This window comes from Fistularia commersonii, chromosome 34 (assembly GCF_037954325.1).
Source record: "Fistularia commersonii isolate RoL2024-O1a breed Wild chromosome 34, RoL_Fcom_v1.0, whole genome shotgun sequence".
NCBI lineage: Eukaryota > Metazoa > Chordata > Actinopteri > Syngnathiformes > Fistulariidae > Fistularia > Fistularia commersonii.
This window is the reverse complement of record NC_141317.1, coordinates 8,284,456-8,303,131: the sequence shown is the minus strand read 5'-3', so window position 1 is coordinate 8,303,131 and position 18,676 is coordinate 8,284,456. Positions and strand designations below refer to the sequence as shown.

Here is an 18,676-nt window from a genome sequence, read left to right as displayed (position 1 = left end):
GGTGTCACCGAGGTTAATTACATTGGACCTTATGCCTGACAATAAGGCGTTAGCGCCTTTGTAGAAAATGAGGTGTGTGTAGATTTGGCCGTGTGTGTGTGTGTGTGGGCAGCTGCATAATTTAATGACAAAACAGGATGAGATAGGGGACTGCGGAGACCACATCCACCTGTTCTGTGCTACCAGAACAGCTTTTCAAATGGGAAAACACGACTGCTAGCCCTTGTCGTGCAGGTATTAAAAAACGCAGGGGGGGCCGCTGCATGCCGCCGAAAATGCAGCGCAGACGGGCGAGGAGAAAAATCACAGGTCGCTTTTTAGCTGCAGAATATTTCCGATGCGTTCCGAGTGACTGAAGGGTAAACAACTGTGAGAGCATTCGCGAAATAAAACAATTAAACGCTCGAAGATAACTGGAAAGTTACTTCCTTTAATGATTTTTTTTTTTTTTTTCCCCTTCACACACCCGAGTTCTCTTGCTAGAAATTTAAGTCTGAGTAAAAAAAAAAAAAAAAAAAAAAATATTTCCTTGCAAAAACAGATTAACAATTAAAGCTGTTGGCGGCGACAACCCTTTGAAGTCTAATGGCGGCCAGTTGGGGTTTTTTTATCCTGCACTTTGAATATTTTGACACAGATATTCTGCAGCCTGCCGGAGACCCGTTCCCCTCCTTTGGTCTCCAGGCCTTTCTCTTTCCCTTCCTGTTTTTCTGCAGAACCCGGCAGACGTAGCCGCGTCATTTAATCCTTGGATCTTTATAATCCTTTGAGACAAGACGCTATAAAACTTGCGGCAACAATGCGGTGTCAGCACTGACATATGACGGCGGGCGGGGTTGGGCCGCGTTCTATTATCAAACTACACAACACATGGCCATTTACTAATTCTGGACAAATTAGCAGACTTCAAATGCAAGCACATCAAAGATCCCAGTGGGTAGTTCTGCATGCATCACACACACACACACACACACACAAGCAGGGGAGAACCGCAGTGAAAACACAACATTGACTTATGGGCTTATCAAGGGGAGCAACGTGACCTTTTGGGTGTATGCGTGGACGGGTGGACCAAGCAGAGGGAAACATGGAAAAAAGAAGAGTGCAAAAAAAAAACTAACAAAAAATAAAAAACACACACACACACACCTGGCTCTGGAGGCGCCCCATGAAGAGTCCATCAAGCGGGGCCGTTACAGGTTCAGATCTGCGGCCCCGCGATGGTTGCGGTGGAAGGAGAACAAATCTCAGCTACGTGAGTCCGGGCTGGATGTTAGTTCGGCGTGCAAAGACCTGAACCGGATCGGCGCTACTGACGATCAATAACTCGGTTCTGCATTTTAGCGGCTGAGGGGGGAGCGTGATCGATAAGCCGGTAAAATGGATGAGCGTTAAGACGATCAAATTGTTTTACAATAATCAAAGTATCGGGAGAGTCTCACATGTATGTGTGTTGTTATTGAATTTCCTGGAAGAGATCAAAACAATCCACCTCTGTGTTCTTTAGACTTTTTTTCCATGATTTTTCTGAGTGTGTTTTGAATGAAAATATTCATCGTAAAGGTCTGATGAATTAGTCGGAGGAGAGCGTTTAACACCACGCGCAGTGGAATCATAAATATAATCGCAGGTTCATTGGATACCAGATTAACAATCCAAAATATTCTGTGACATATGATTCAACACAGTTCCAGTTCCCTTTTCTTTAGATAAAATATACTTTTTTGAATTCTTTTGTCGCGGCAGCGTAACACTTATATCGCAGACCTGGGCATTTTACAGCCCGCGGGCCGGATCTGGCCCGTTTTTTCTTTTTTATCCGGCCCGCCAAACTAATTTCTTTTGATATTTTAAAATGTATCTTCAATCGATATTGAATTTAGAAACTCCTTATTTTTTACTTTTGTTTAATTTCCTATGGATTGCATACAAAATAATAATAATATAATATAACAAAATAATAATTGGAACATTTAATGTTGATTTAATGTTGAAATAAAATGCCAAAAAAATTAAATATCTAAATTAAATGTTTCACCTTTTTAAATTTACATACTACCTAGTTGGCCGGCGCATAAAAATTAAATAAGAAATGTGGCCCGCCAGCCAAAATAATCACCCACGCCTGAGTTATAGTATCTATAAATCTGAATATAAAAATAGACAATTAAAAGATAGCAAAAGACATCCACAAATAAATAGACAGCAGAGTGAACAACAACATGGAGTATAAGAATAGACAACAGAATGAAAAAAACAAAAAAGAGCAAGGGGGAGAATAAATAGCCAAATCAACAAGGATATGAACATAAACAGAGTGACATAAACAGCAATGAGAAAAAATAAACAAGACGTGGATGGACTGGTACCAACAAGGGTTCAAAATAGACAACCGAGTCAGTGCACGACGCGTGTGAACTGGCGAGGTCGTGAGGTTGCACCTCCGGTTGGTCAGAGCCGCGTGCCGTCCAGACTGCTGTTATACAGTCCGATGGCCGCGGGGACAAAGGAGCGTCTGAAGCGTTGGCTTCTGCAACGGGGCGGGACGAACCGTTGACCTCATGAGCCGCCCATCGGCTCGTGGCGCAGGGGGCGGGAAGGATTCGGAGACGGTCCACGTTGAGTCCGAAGGCGGAGCGGGCTTTCCACACCAGCTTGTACTTGAATTCTCTGACCGGCACGACTTTGCATTCATATTCCATGTCCCTTGTCCTGCAGTAAGGACACCCGTGGAGGCGCTGGAAGCCATCCTCGGGCAAGAGGTGGTTGTCAGTGGGTCACAGACGTGCAACCATTCACCCTCTCATATGGTCTCCAATGAACCTCTTGCATGTTTTTGGACAGTGGGAGGAACAAGGTGGAACACTCCAACCGGGACGCGAGGCGAGGGTAATAACCACTGAGAGAAGACGGACCTTTCTTCACATTCAGTTGTACATCCAGGACAACATGCTGCGTTTAACCCATCGTGGATGAACCATAAGCGGAGGAAACATCTCGGATGAGGGGCGAAACATCCTCAAGTGAAGAAATTCAAGTCCACTTGCCAAAATGAGAAGATTTTGATGAGAATTCACCATGATGGAACCACTGCAGACACGAGCGGAAGGCAGCTACTGAGCGGTTCGGGGTTCGGTGTCTTGCTCAACGACACTTGGGAGCGCCAGAATTGAACCACGGCTCTGAGCCGCGCACGGACCGACTAAAACATCACAGATTTAAACCCAGTCTCTGACCAACAGCCCCGGAAGACGCTCTTCAAGCGTGGAAAAAGAGCTGTAAAGGGAAGGGGATTCTGATTTTACTAAATCATGAAATGTGACAAACATGAAGGTCAAACTACACGAGGGAAAAATCAAACAGGAAGACAGACAGTGCTTAGAGATTGCGACAGGAGAAAATAGCTGAAAAAGGAGGAAACAAGCAATGGAACGAGGGAGTGACGCAGGCTGCCAGTCCCGCTATTATCAACTTCCATGTGAAAATCCAACACCGGTTCCCTGGGAAGAGAACAGGCAACAGAGGAAAGCATTGCCTCTGGCAGCAATAACCTCTGCTAAATGATATCCGTGCATGTGTGTGTGTGTGTGTGTGTGTGCTTTCTTGTCGTTTTCACGAGAAGAACAGTAGCCCGGAAACCCCTCCACACCTCTCACTGCTCCTTTTATCACATAAGAGTTATGTCAACCGATGTGCAGCCCGCACAGACTATTTTTTTACCTCCTGTATCTTTTCTTCCGACGCTCCACCCATCTCAGCGGAGTCTGTTATCCCAGACATCCCTGTTTTATTTAGCTGTGCCGGCGGTTCGTCGGGGCCGGGGGGGAAACGGCGAGATACGAGGATTACAGAGCGAAGTAACCCAAGTGAAGACATTGTTCTCTCTACGCCGCCTTCCTGCGATGGTAACGGGAAACCAATAACAATGTGCGGTGTGGAACTCCTGAATCCACTGGGGTAACCGAGGCGATAAAGACGGACGGAGCAAAATATTCCCATTCGTGCATGATAACTTATGTTTCATCCTGGGGAAAAAAAAAAAAAGTGAGCTGTCACGAAACTCACTTCTTCGAGTTGAACGTAGCTGAATTTACTAAATCTACGCTGTCAATGCGGAACCGCTCTGGATAGATCTCGGTCCGTAGGTGACAGCGATGCTTCCATTACTCGCCAACGGATCCACATTTTTCATCTTAATGAAACGCACTCCTCGGGGCCCAAACTAAATATTTAATAACCTCTCGAGGCCGACCTTGAAATCCCCTCTAACAAAGACAGAGGGAAGACATTCAGCTTGGCCTCTGCTCCACCTTTTCCCGGAGGGTTGACGGGGGGAAGCATACCACCCGAAACATGTGCAACCGTCTTTAAGGATTAGATTTTCCTGCTTTTAGTCAAAGCGGAAGAGACCATTCGAGCAGAATTCTGCCATTTGCGACACCTCTGTGGAGAATTTTCCACTAACTTGCCCGCTGATAATTGGATGAAAATTGATATACAGGCCAAGCGGGGTTTCGCATCCCATATGCTGTCCAACCATAGCGACAAAGATCCCAATTCACCACATTTAGCACTAATGGGTTTCAATGGGGAAAAAAAAGCGAGCTGTAACCATTCGATCTTTCATTATCGGTAATTGGGCAAGAGGCGGCTGGATCGACGGCGGATCACAGGGCCACATATAGAGACAAAGCTAATCACTTATTCCCATGTCATATAAACATCCATCCATCCATCCATCCATCCATCCATCCATCCATCCATCCATCCATCCATCCTTCCATCCTCTACGGGGGATGCTGGAGCCACCGGGTGAGAAGCGGGGTTCACCCTAAACTGGTCACCAGTCAATCCCTGGGTCATATTAACAGCCAGGCAGCCGTTCACTCTTTCATTCACATCATGCAACCATTCAAATGTTATGTAAAGACAAACAATCACGCACTCTCTGATTCACAAGTCATAAAAACGTGAGCTTCATTGTCAATTTTTCCTCTTGTGTACAGAGGAACGGAGAGGTTGTTTCTAACAATCCCACGGTTACATGAAATTAACAGAATAATCATAATAATAGAGTGCAAATGAGCAGTAAAGTGCACCGTTAGTCTATGAGGTATGAAGTATAAAGTGCATGCAGATACAAGCTGATATTTTAGATATTTGACGGCATGAGAGAGTAGCAGCAGTGTTTTTTTTTTTTGTTTTTTTTTTGGTTTTGTCTGTGTACAGTTTAGTGCAAAGGTCAGTAAGTAGTACCATAATGGTAAATTACAACCAATCATCCTCTCATTCACACGTCTGGACAATTTAGCGTCTCCAATGAACCTCCTGCGTGTTTTTGGACGGTGGAGGAACGGGCCTAACCCACTTCACCGCTCCCCTTTCGATCATCTCTCTCGAAATTAATTCAATATCGACTGTGTGTAACAATACTAAAGGTCGCCGCATGTTGAATGCGGTATCTAATTCATTTCACATTGTATTCACATTCTCCTATTCGTGAAGGAGGACAGAGAGAAGATAAATCTCCATACCAGCGGGTGGCATTAGTTTGTATTCATCACTTAAACCCGAGGCCGAGAGACCTTTCACCACGGATGTGGACAATGCAGATGTTTGAGATGATTATCATTCCAGTTTAATTCAGGTTTTTGTAATATAGCTCCTATCTTCCGGAGTCTCTGTGACACCATGGTCAGATGAGTCAAAAAGAAGAACAATATGCATCTAGAAAAACCCTTTCGCTTCCGTCCTCACGTCTGTCTCTCTCCCGTGTTTCATTCAGGACTGAAGAATGATTTTCGTCGCCCCGGCTGAGAACTCAACACGCCCCGTCATCAGATAAGATCCGAGAACAAGAACCAGAGAGGGCTACGTTTGATTTCCCCTCGGAACACACCCGGTTAAAGCCACGGCGTGAATAACGGCGGTCCGACCTCCTGTCCGGTCGGACGATGCCGGTCTTTTAGTCTGGACTTTTTACTCACAGCGAAAAGGATCTGCGTGCCGCTGTGCACGACCTCGATGTACTGGTAGTCCATGAGGCAGCCCATGACCGTGATGTAGGAGCTGCTCTCCGTGGTGTGGATGCCCGGGTGCGGCATCTCGCTCCTCACGCAGCCGGGCCCGTGTTCGCTCCACCAGGAGTGATGGGCTGAGATATTAAACGTCAGGAGGTCGCTGTCCTGCAAAAGAAAAAAAAAAAAAAAAAAAAAAATTGGATTGTTTTCAAAGCTTATATCGTTTATTTACTTTCAACCTCTTTTTCTGCAGCGCTGATTGAAATGACAGTTGAGAATTAGTCCAATCTGTCTTAGTCCAATCGTCAATCCGTGTGAGCGCTCTCTAATTTGCTCCGAGTCAAGCCAATCTCAAGCCGCGATCGAGCGGAATCCTCGACACCGGGGCCCTTTTTGTAAACATGGCGTTTTCGCGGCTGTCAACGTCAGTTAGCTGGCTGGAAGCGAACAAGTCGGAGAATCAAAAAGAGAGGTTTGAGCCGTGGGCTCGAAAGCTTAGATCAAGGATTCGGTGATTTCGCCGCGCGCTTCATCCAACGATCCGTCGCAGGTGTTGACTCCTGTTTCCGTCGGAGGGTTTGTCCTGCAGACAAAGAGTAAATCTAAGCTTTGGAGAAGCTTCACGCAGTGAAGTGACTGAGCGCCCTGTCAAAGAGATCCCTCACCTGTGGACCCGAGTCAACTCTTCCCCATAAACCTTTCATTGCCCGACTTCGGTCCGTTGAAGAAAAATTAATAGAAATAAAACGAAAGTTCACCGGAAAATAAAACAGTTCAGTCGTTTCCGGACTATTGAGCGCACCTGAATATAAGCCGCATAAAATGAAATAACTAAACAAATAAATGTTTACATATATAAGCTGCAGGTGCCCACATTGTAACATGAGATATTAATATTTTTTTTTACTTTTAATTAAATAAATACCTGTAACATCCACAAATATGTATTTTTTCTGAACAGCTGATGAAAAAGATTAAGATAAAATTTATTGATCCCTACAGGGGAAATTCTTTGGATAGAGGTAAAATAGTAGGAGCTGTTGCGACACGCTGCCGTCCTCCAGCGCCATCTTGAAATGAATAAAACAGAAATAAATAATATTAAAAATGATAATAAATAGCACAAGGAAAAGTCCATCCATCCATCCATCCATCCATCCATCCATCCATCCATCCATCCATCCATCCATCCATCTTCTACCCAGCTGATCGCTATCTTGGTTTTCCTCCTGTGCACAAAAAACGTTAAAGTCGTCTTCATCAGTGTTGGAATTGAACGGCCCCAGAATTTCAGGGTCATTTCGTCAGTCCAATGCGACCAGGCTGAATGTTTTGGTGGCATGAAGCTCGTTAGCTCCGAAAAATATTCATAAATTAGCCGCATCGTTGTTTAAGCCGCGGTGTTCAAAGCATCTGTAAAATGGGATACAAAATAAAAAGACTATTGAAAAGGAAATCTGGAGAGAACAGTTTCCCTCATCCCCATATCGGAGGAAGGAAAACTTGGGGTTGGGTATTTATCTTAAACTCGGGTAGACAGGACGGAAACGGGGAGGCTGATCTCATTTTGAGTGAAGTAGACTTTAATATTTCCAACAAATCCTGACAGCACACAGAGGCGCTCAGAGATAAGTCGGCCTCGGTAATAAATACCGCGCGCTCGCCGGTTCGAAGGAACTCTCACATTTTCGTAAACCGTAACGCGCGGGGTAATTTCGGTGTCGCCGTCGAACAGATTAAACTCTTTTTACACCCCCGACGATGTCCAATCAGCGATCTTCTATAAAAACCGTACGGATGCACGGACGCTCACAACAATCGATATTTCCGCACAACAGCCTCACCCTTCATCTGCCCATCAACATTATTGAGAGCCGGGTCTCGGCAGAAGAAAACACCTCAGATTCCTATCATCACACACTCACTGGCTTCTAAAACCACCGACATATGCGACCTTTAACAACGCATCTGTGCAAACGGCATGAAAACTATTACAGCTGCTGAGCACCAATCGTGATCCCGTCTCCGATTTTCACTCCGCCGCCCGCGCAACCGTGAAAACAAAAGACGGCTGAAGGTCAATAGGTAGGACTGTGAAGACTAATGACAGGGGCAGATATCATTGATTGCGCCTGGAAGCTGTGGAAACCATTTCTATCCGAGCAGCAGATGGTTTCCAAACGGCAAAACAGTCGCCGTTGAAACTGAAGGGGCAACTTATCGTTACTTTTATTCTCTTAAAAACAACATATCAATCCCAATCCTATCGGGGGTTTCAAAACCGGACCCTTTGTTAGCGCTCAAACTGCATTCTCGAACAAAATCCATATATAGATAGATCTATGAAGAGAAGCCTCTCCGTGGAATCATCGCAGACATAAGAAACTCAATGAAGATAAACATTAAATCCTTGAAATGTTAGATTTCATAATAATTGGTTCTGAATGAAAGACAGATGAGTGTGTGTGTGTGTGTGTGTGTGTGTCTCGGGCGAACCTGAGTGGCTAACCTGCCCTCCCCATCTCGGATTTACTGAGAATGTGAGCTTTTTCAGACTAGGAATATCAAATTATGATGTTTGTGTTAATATGCAGAGAGTGACCGGGGGGTCAGAGCACTCCATTATTGACCCGACGTCACATTGACATTTCATGCAAATCACAAATGCGGGTATTTCACAGATTTTCTTTTGCTTTTGCAGTTCGCTGCGACGAACGTCGTCGCGCGACCTCGTCCGATCTCCGCGCATCATCAGCAACCGTGTAATAGCAAAAGGAATTATTGCTGACATACGGATTCATTTTACCACGGGAAATCTCTCCCAGCGAGGAGCAACTGCGGGGTTTTAAGGCATTTTTGTGAAATTGCGCTAGCATGCCCGAGTACAGTCAGGAACTCCATGTGTGCATTTTCATTTCATAGCTCGGGGAGATAAAATTAGACATTAAGGCATGGAAGCACAGCTGGTTGTACAGCCGGTAGCCTCGAGTGGGATGTTACCCGTGTTGTTGCGACGGGGTTTTCCAGGCGTGCGATGCAGCTCAACCGGTAGGAAAATATCTGTATTGAACATGAACAAACTTAGGCTCGGTGGCTTGGTAGTCAGGAGAAATCTACCATTTAATGGATCCCACCTGCTGCTACACTTAACTGCAGCACTGAATGTTTGCATGTATACATGCTAATTGACTAAACACTTATTATTGGTGAGAAATTCTAGCATATATAAAGGAGCGGGGACTCATCCCTTCTGCTGTGTGCATCTTTCTTTGAGATTCCTTGCTATATGTTAGATAAGATATGATAAAATAGACTTTATTGAGTTTAATTGTCACCGTGGCAATACGGGGTAGACAAGTGTGCAAATAGTAGTAATAAAAAGAATATGTAAATAAAATAAACAATGACTATGTATGATAGGATACAAAAATATAACAATAAAAAAGAGAAATGCCTTGTGTAGAGAATGGTTATAATATAACAAGTGTACAGTAGGAGATGTGGGTAGTAAAATGGAGAATGTATAAATATACAGGACTGTCTCAGAAAATTAGAATATTGTGATAAAGTTCTTTATCTTCTGTAATGCAATTACAAAAACAAAAATATTGCAAGCCTTTTATTTTAATATAGCTGATTATGGTTTACATCTTAACAAAACTTAAATATCCTACCTCGAAATATTAGAATATCATGAAAAAGTAATTTTTGTTTTTTTAATTGCATTACAAAAGCTAAAGAACTTTATCACAATATTCTAATTTTCTGAGACAGTCCTGTAATATAGAAATAAATATTGCAAGGATGAGAGCGGTAAGTAGAGATAGAGGCAGTGGAAAAGCGATGCCTGTAAGCAGCGTTGACATCACGCTGCATCCAAAAACTGTGTATTTACGGTGAGGCATATAAGACGCCAAAGTATCCAGTTTTGTTTTATTTTTATTTTTTTTTAAAAAGGCTTTTTTTTAAAAAAAAAAAGCCATTAAAAAGGCATCCATGGATGCATCCGCATTCTTCAAACCGGGGCTGGATGGTCGCATTGTCCCTGTCGGCAGTAGGTGGGTAAAAGTAAAAAAGAAAGGCGATGATTGAGCGGAGGGGGGGGTTTCAAACCGAGGTGTGTGTAAAGGAGCGGTGGGGGGGGGGGGGGTGTCTTTTTGTCAGCGAGGACACACACCGCGGGGGGGGAGATTAGCGATCAATAGGAGGTGACAGGGCATGTGGCATATGTCTCTGACCCCCTTCCCCCTTGCATTAAGGTCCATCTTAAACATGCGGCGCGCAAACAAACACTCCCCTCCGGTGCAGCTTGTCAGTTTTGGACGAGGCGGACCAGACAGCGCGAGCCGACCGCCTTTCATGGCGAAATGCATCGGGGTGCTCCTCCAAAAAGCTGCGCGTCGGGTTTGGTTCTGCCTGTGCACTCCATTTGCCAGCTCTCCTCCTGGCCGCCATATGCAGGCCCGGGAGCCCAGGCTGGCTCCATCTGTCGGGTTGAACGCCTCGCCTCAGCCCCGAGCAGCTGGCCACCGCCAGCTCCATTATTCTCCCAGGTATACACAATCACTGGAATACGTGCACGCGAACTAGAGAGGGATATCGTGCCGTGACAAAGTTGTCAGAGATGGAGAAGGTGTCTCTGAAATTCATTTTGGCCGTCGAGGCTGCGGAGAGATTAATGCGGCCGGGAGTCATTCGTTTTTATTAAAGACCAGACAGGTGACTGGACGAGAGCGGCGAGAACGCCCCGACATCTCTGTAATGTAAATAAAAATTTCATTTGCACTCTGCGACCAAAAGGGGAAGCCCTGTGGAGACACGGGCTGATTAAATCTACAATCAACCTCTGAGCGCGTGCGGGGGGTTTCAGAAGCCGATTTGTTTCTCGTCGTTCGCCTATTTTAGCGTACGCTCGCATTTGGAGCGCGGCGGGGGAGCCGTCGCGCCCCGCCGCCGCCGCCGCCGGACGGATGAATGGCAAACACTTTGGAAGGGCAAAGGAGAAATTATACCCCTGCGGAGAGATGATGCAGTTGTTTGTGTCATCCAATCCTGCGTCGCCGCGGGAGATTCACGGTCGCACGTGTGATTCATACGTCTGCGTCACGCGTTCATTAAACGTGCGTGTAATCACGTACGCTCGGCGCTCGCTGTTCACACCGGGGCGCCCGGCCCTGACGTTATAAAACAGCACCTGGTGGCAGTGCATCACATTTAATTACCACTAAAATATATGTTCGGTGCCGATAAAACTCGAGCGCGCTCAATTATGCCGTGACAGTTTACAACAACCCCGCAGCAGCTACGCCTGGTGTGAATAAAATGTGACAAGGGGGTTAAAAATAAAAAATAAAATCCCAGTAGTTTTCATCTTTGCCCTCACTTGTCTGTATTCTGCTCGGGGCAGAAACCTTCCCTGATTCACCTCCTGAGTGATAATGTTAGACGGGAAGTTTTATGGCTATGCTACTGATATCAGTTCTCCCTCTAAGGGCTGAGGCTCCTCCTTCAGATCAAATCGCTGTTTATTTTTTGAGAAAAATGCTAGCGCCATTTTCCGCATCTTCTTTGTTTAAAAACAATAATAAAAATAACGATAATAATATAAAAAATGTAAAATATAATAAAAATGATCATCTTTGTTGAGAGCGATGAGACAATAAAAATAAAATTCCCTGATAAGAGAAAACATGTGATGACAATTAAAATAAAAATCTGGGGATTCAAGACACTGCGGTTTAAACAATAATGCGGTTAATTTATGGATTTTTTAGGGGGGATGACGAGCTTCACGCCGCCAAAATATTTAGCCTTGTCACATCGAACCAATGAAATTACCGTGGAATTCAACACCGAAGAAGACGACTTGACTGGTGTTAGTGTGCAGGAGGAAAATGAAGATGGCGATCAGCTGGAGTAGGACAAAGCGGGGATGGAAAATGGATGGACTTTTACTTGTGTTATTTATCACTAATCTTTTTCATCGGCCGTGTCACAGGCACTGCTCGGAAAAAAAGCATTTCCAGTATGTATGTTAACGTTACCGGCATTAAAAGTAAAAAAAAGAAGTTTCTGTATAACAACTTTCTGGGTAAATATCTCATGTTACAACGTGGACACCTGTGGCTCATAGACAAGTGTAGCCTGTATATGTGCACATTTATTTAGTTATATTCTGGAAATATAAAATATTCTGGAAATGACAGTAATAACTAACGAAAGTGTTGTGTTCTTGTCGAAGGTCTGTATTTGTTTAATTGCCTTGAAGTGTCAAGAAGGGTTGTTTATGTCTCATTTCTTGGGCGTCTCCGACTCCCCCGCCCGACCCCGACCCTCCGCTCTGACCCGCAAACACGGCCGGAGAACGACAAAAACATAAAATCCCGGCACAGACGGACGCGTCTGAGCAAAGGACGTCGGGCAGGGACGCAAAACAGCGGAGAGAAATCTTCCAAAGCCTCACCTTGGACAGGCCTCCTACGTCAAGGTAGAAGCAGATGATGAAGACGTTCCAGGCCACCCATAGAGCGGCCCATACCGCATACTAGGGGTCGAAAAAAAACAAAAAAAAAAAAAAGAAAGGTTAGCGCCATGGAAACTGGAGTGAGGTAAATTGACAGTTTTCTGGTCAAATGAACAAACTAAAGTCAAAACATCCGCTCACGTTCCCTTTTATTTAATTCAAACCGCATTCTCGGTGCACGCATTAGACGGGTTTAAGATCGACGAGTCTGTTTGAAACCCTCGCCAAAGGTGTGATAATATAATATATGATTGCTTTTGGTTATCAAAGCGAGGTTCGCTGTTATAATATGCTAACAATATATTGAACAAAGAGAAAAATGAAAGAGAATAAGGTCTCAGACATTTCATTTATTCTTTTTGTGTTTGTCTGAAGTCTTTTTTTTTTTTTTTTCCCCTCAGAGAAGAAGCCGAGAAACAACGAAAAAACCGCCGCGGGTTTGAGTGTTCCGGGCACGGCAATTAATTAAACCTGATGTTCTGATTGATTTTTCCTGCTTCGCCATACAAGCTGTCATATTCGTAAATCACAATAGAGGCTCTGTTAAACCCCGAGCCCCCTCGGGCGACGTCGGGTTTCACGGCGTCAGCGTTTTGCAGAGCGATACCCTCCAACAGCTCACTGTTGACAGACACCGAGGGGCGCTGAAGGCAGTCTGCGACACAGACGGGGAGTCATCGGTGCAAATGTTGTGAAATCCTCTGACTCATGATGAATTGTGCGTTTTAAGTGTCAGAGGTATCGGAGGAGGGAGGGCAAAAAGGCATAAAGGTACTTTCTTGAAAGCAAACATGTTGGATCATGAAACGCTTTCGTTCACTTCCGAGACCTTCCTCTCTGACTCTCGACGCTCTTATTTACGTTTTTCCTTCGCGTCTTCACGTCGAAAGGAACTTCCTGCAGCTCGAGAGGCTTTAAGTGCCTCGCGTTCAACTTCCTAGCACGGGAACTGCATGCCGTTTGAGAGAGTGACCTTCTCTGTCTCCAATCCCGATGTCAATTAGAAATCTGATGAGCTCCTTACTAAACCCCCCCCTCGACAGCCCACCCACTTTAATTAGCCCTGATTACCATGGGATTAGCGATTTAAGGGTGTCGCACAATGCGGCACAATTTGCAGTCGGAAAGGCGAGGACACCAAAACGGCGAGGCTGCGTTGACGGGGAGCGAAGTAACCCAAAGCGATCGCGTGCCGCTTAACGGGAAATGTTAGGATTACGTGACGGAGTTTCACGTAACTCGAGTCGACTTACCACCACGATGTAGCGCGGCCGGTACTGGATAGTGCCGAAGAGGCCGAGGATGACGACGATGATGTGGAAAAAGTTGGCGAGTATGGGAGCCCATTGGTAACCCAGGAAATCAAAAACCTGCCGTTCTAACGCCAGCACCTTAGAGGAGAGACAAAAAAAAATAGCAAACATCAGCTCCTGTCAGTCGTCTGCTTACCTGCAGCAAAGAAGAGGCTTTTTTTTCCAGCTGCAACAGCCAAGTGGAACATTCTGGAGCTGCCGAAGTTACACGCCTCATGAAATAGTCATAAAAGAATAGCCACACAAACACACACACACACACACATTGGCAACATGCTCATGTACCATTTATAGTTTATTGAAGACAACTTTGATTCTGCTCACAGCGACTGGCCAACCACCGTATCTTACCTATTGAGCGAGCTGACATGAACAGCTCGAGTGTTTAGCCTCCGATAGCGAGAGCGCCCCGAGGCGGAGTTTCAGAAAATAAACAGTGACAGATTTATCGATTCAGACCTCTGCCAGGCTGAGCAGAAGCTTGCCATTTCCAAGCGTCCTGCCAGTGTAGCTTCTAAGAATGAGAACGCTCTGGGAGGGGAGGGGAGGGGACGGCGATCCTTAATAATACCGCTGCGGCGAGCTGAGGTGCTTATTAAAATGTTTGCGCACAAACCTGTGTCGAGCAAAGTTACTTCCTATGCTGGGAAAAAGAAATTCCAAAGTTTTTTTTTTTCCCCGGGCAGTCCCGCCCTTTCACTCCAATGTCAAAGCACGGCGCTTCTTTGTTGACGTCCTTTTTCATTTTCATACACGTCATGATCTCCCTTCAACTCGAGCCAACGTTCGACTCTGAGCATCGGGCTGAAGAACCGCGCAATAAAGCGACACCAACTTTCAAGAGTGTGTGCCTGAATTTGCATCATCTCCATTAGCATGCCGTTTGTGGGAATATGCAAAAAAGGTGTAGCTTTAATTAGTGTTACACAGCCAATCTACCTCCATCCCCTGTGTGCACACAAGCACGTGTGCACGTGCGTGTGTGCATGTTTCTCCGGCAACATTGTATTTCATGCTGTGTCGACATGTCATTTCCAACCAAGCGCTTTAAGATGGATGGAGGGAGGAAACTCGTCCCAGCGACCATGATAGGGACACACCGCTGAGCGCGCGCACACACACACACACACACACACACACACACACACACACAAAGCTGTGGCTGCTCTTCTTGATGTAATGGAAATGTTACCAGCAACCCAATGACACATCGTGACAGGCAGGGAGGAGAGATGATCAAGTACGAGGTGATGATTAAAAGTGAGCACTCCTTCTCATTGTGCAGCAGTAACCACGGAGACAAAGTGGGAGGCAGCAGAGGGCGAGGTAAGTGACCTATATCTGGCGTCGCAGGACGAAAGTCAAGGAACTGCTCAGCGATGCAATAACTCCCTTCGTTCTGATGACAAGGAGAATTGGAGTGGATGGACAACACGGGCGAGATCACTGACAATTTCGGCTGCGGTGGAATGGCTGCGCTTCTTCGCTCTTAATAACCTCTGTTTATCCCCTGGATGAGGCTGAAGGAAATGAATAAAGTCCAGAGGCGTACATCTTCTGGTCAGCTGCGGGTCATGCAATATCGACGTGATTTATGTGCGCGGGTAATTGCCGCACCGACAAAAAGAAGCATCGTGAGATGTCCTCACCGACAAAATGTCAGTCCTGGGGGTAACACACACTTAATTCTGTATTTGAACACAGACTGTGAAAACTAAACACACTAAATATGCAGTGGCATGAACTCTACGAGACTGTAGATTAAACCCCGTAGACAGAAAACGCGTGCTATTTTGTCATAAATGATTGCCTCTTTCCTACTTTATGATGTCAGTGACATCTGGAGCGGAGCTATCTGCACCGCGCACATTTCCCCGGCATCTGGTAAGTGCTGACACTTTGCTCTGAACACAACGCACAATCCGCGACAAACTCCAGAGGCGCAAACAAAATAAACATTATCCGTTTCTTGAAATTGTCATGACCTCTGGGAGGCTCGCAGGAGTCTAGATCTACTTTGAATTGAGTGAAATTCAAACTTGTAGATGGTGGCGCTAGACCGCCGCCCCAGAATACGGCGATAATCATCCTCATAAGCTAACACACACACACACACACACACACAAAAACACGTCCCTCCAACTCCATTGATGTGTTCAGCAGACACGGCCATGAACTCTTTTCCCTAGAATTTTTCCATAATGTCATTACATTTAAGAAGTGTACAGGCATGAGAGTACAGTGTGTGTGTGTGTGTGTGTGTGTGTGTGTATACACACACTCCCCCCGCCGAGATGCTGTACTCAGCCTATCATGTTCAGCGCTAATTCAATAATCCATTAAGATGACAACAATAAATCAGGCGATGGAAGGGCCTCTGTCCACCCAGATACACTGTCAGGCCCGCATACAAACACACACACACACACACACACACTCTCACACTATCATTCAAACCCATATTGCACAATTAGTCAACAATTCATAGGGCGCAGGTTACTGGAGAGTGGGCCAGAATTTGATCAACAGATACCGATGCTCTTCCAGGAACTGAGAGCCGTTATGATAGCGGCGCATGAAAGCCTCAGGCTGATCTCCTGCAGGCCTAATGACTCCTGGAGAGGTGAGAAGATCTATTGGGTTCGCTTTGGCGTGAGGACATTAGAGGGTTGGGTTTAAAAGCAGGGTGGAACAATCACCTTTCACTAAAGATGCACTGATTTCTGTGTTTCTCGCTAAAATCTTGGGCAAACGGCCAATGCAGTGATTGATTCATGCTTTGAGAGACATTTCTGCAACCACGTCATGAATAAAACAAATGGTTTCAACAAAGGTAAACATCTTTTGCTCCATTATATACTATTTATAAGAAAGAATATTTATCACTGTCATTCATTCGTTCATTATCTAGGCCGCTTATCCTGCATTAGGGGTTGCGGGGCTGCTGGAAGTGATCCCAGCTGTCATTGGGTGAGGGTTTATCCTGGACCGGACGGGAGCCAATCACAGGTCCACATAGAGGGACGTGCACACTCTCATTCGCATCATAAAGAGGGATGCAACCATTCACACGTCTGGACAATTTAGGGCAAGGGGGTCAAACTCATTTTCGCCGAGGGCCACATGTAAGATGAGATAAGATGAACTTATACTATCAATAAATATAAATATAAATATAATAGATAGACAATGAGAAGATAGTGAAAACATCCACAAATAAATAGACAGCAGAGAGAACAACAACAACAACATGAAGGATAAGAATGGACAACTTAATGGAAAAAATGACAAAAATAATGACAAAAATAAGCAGGATGTGAACAGGCTGAGACCTACAAGGATGAAAATAGGATAAAGGATAAAAATAGTATAAAATTAGGATCAAACAACGGCGTGAGGGCATGACTCGTGTAAATGTAACGTAATGTAACCTAATGTAAAATCAATGTAAGGACTCCTTCATGTAAAATAAGTAATTATTTGTTCAAAACCTTTTGTCACAGTTGAGAGGGGCTGAATAACAGAATAAGTTTGGAGGATTTCTATATAGAAGAAAACTAGCTTTCACTGCTGCAGTGTTTTTGGATGCGGCTTCTGTGAACACATTCTGCTGCCATCTTACTTTGGCTTTTAATTCTTAGACAATTTTTTGTTTTTCTGGAAGGCTTACTTTGGCATTCGTAGCTCTGTCTTTGGTGTCAAAATGCAGACGTAGATTGAACTCTGACAACCGACGCTGCCTCATAACACAAGACACCCTGATTTTCTCCTTGAAGAACAAACATGCAGTCGCCTTCCCATCTTTCTTGAAACAACCTTCCATCTGCATCAACTTTTCTCTTTTTGGACATTTAGGGATCATTCGTATTTCTCAATTTCACTTGTCGATGTGGATACACTGCAATCTAATGGCGGGATGCCGATACTTTACGGGTAACATGATCGGCGTGAATTGTGAAATGTAGTTTATAGTTTATCCAGGTGTTTGAGTTATTTATTTTAAGGCCACATTTGGCCCGCGCGCCTTGAGTTTTACACCTGTGATTTATTTTTTTAATGAACAGAAAGCAGCAAATAAAGAGAAATTGTGATTCTTAGCCATGATTCGCCCTGATATCCTCACACGGTTGCTCTCTTTACAGTGCTTTTCACCGGCTCTCAGAAACCAGTAATTGCTCAGTTCTTCAGCTACACGATAGCAGATTATTAAGATTGTCTGCGGGTTCACGTATATTCATCCGCGGTCTCCCGAGAGCCGTGCACAATCGAGCCGAATACGCAACTGGACACAGCTTTATCCCTCTCTTTTCTCTCCAAACCTAAATCGAGGTTATCAAAGCTGCGAAATATTCACCATCTTTCAGGAATCGCGAAGAGCGAGATGAAAGAAAAAAAACGCCACGGATAAAAGAGTGATGAGGGGATCACAGGGAACGCGGCTGACTGCGATGAGGAGGAGAGAGAAAAAAAAAACATGTTTGATCTTCATCGTGTGATAGCTAATTATGAAACGTGTGTGTTCGAGATGAGTGGCTTAAATGCACGAAAAACAGGTCACTGTGATGAGACGCCAAACCGGGGTTTCAAAGATGGCCGAGCGCGGCGCAGGCTGGCTTGACAGATGCACGCAAACTAATAACTAAGCCGTGTTTTGACAAGACGGTGATTTGCGGTAATAGACAGATCTGATGAGGCATAAAAGCCAATCTGGTGACACCGTCCTGGAGAAAACTGATGGCTGACCGCCGACCTCCTTACTGCCACGGCTCCACACCCCGAGCCCCAGAGGAGATAAATCACATCACCGTTCCTCCTCTCTA

The 18,676-nt window shown here is 45.0% G+C and overlaps 1 protein-coding gene across 2 annotated transcripts in view; it reads right to left on the bottom strand.

The window, feature by feature from the left end:
* nkain4 (sodium/potassium transporting ATPase interacting 4) overlaps positions 1-18,676 on the bottom strand; it is a 59,269-nt gene that overhangs the window by 25,899 nt on the left and 14,694 nt on the right. For both annotated transcript variants that reach the window (XM_086141698.1, XM_086141696.1), the window contains exons 2-4: positions 13,797-13,934; positions 12,484-12,564; positions 5,988-6,185 (exon numbers count right to left, since the gene is read on the bottom strand). In XM_086141698.1, coding sequence (XP_085997824.1) covers positions 5,988-6,185; positions 12,484-12,564; positions 13,797-13,934 — 417 coding nt within the window. The remainder of the gene's footprint in view (positions 1-5,987; positions 6,186-12,483; positions 12,565-13,796; positions 13,935-18,676) is intronic.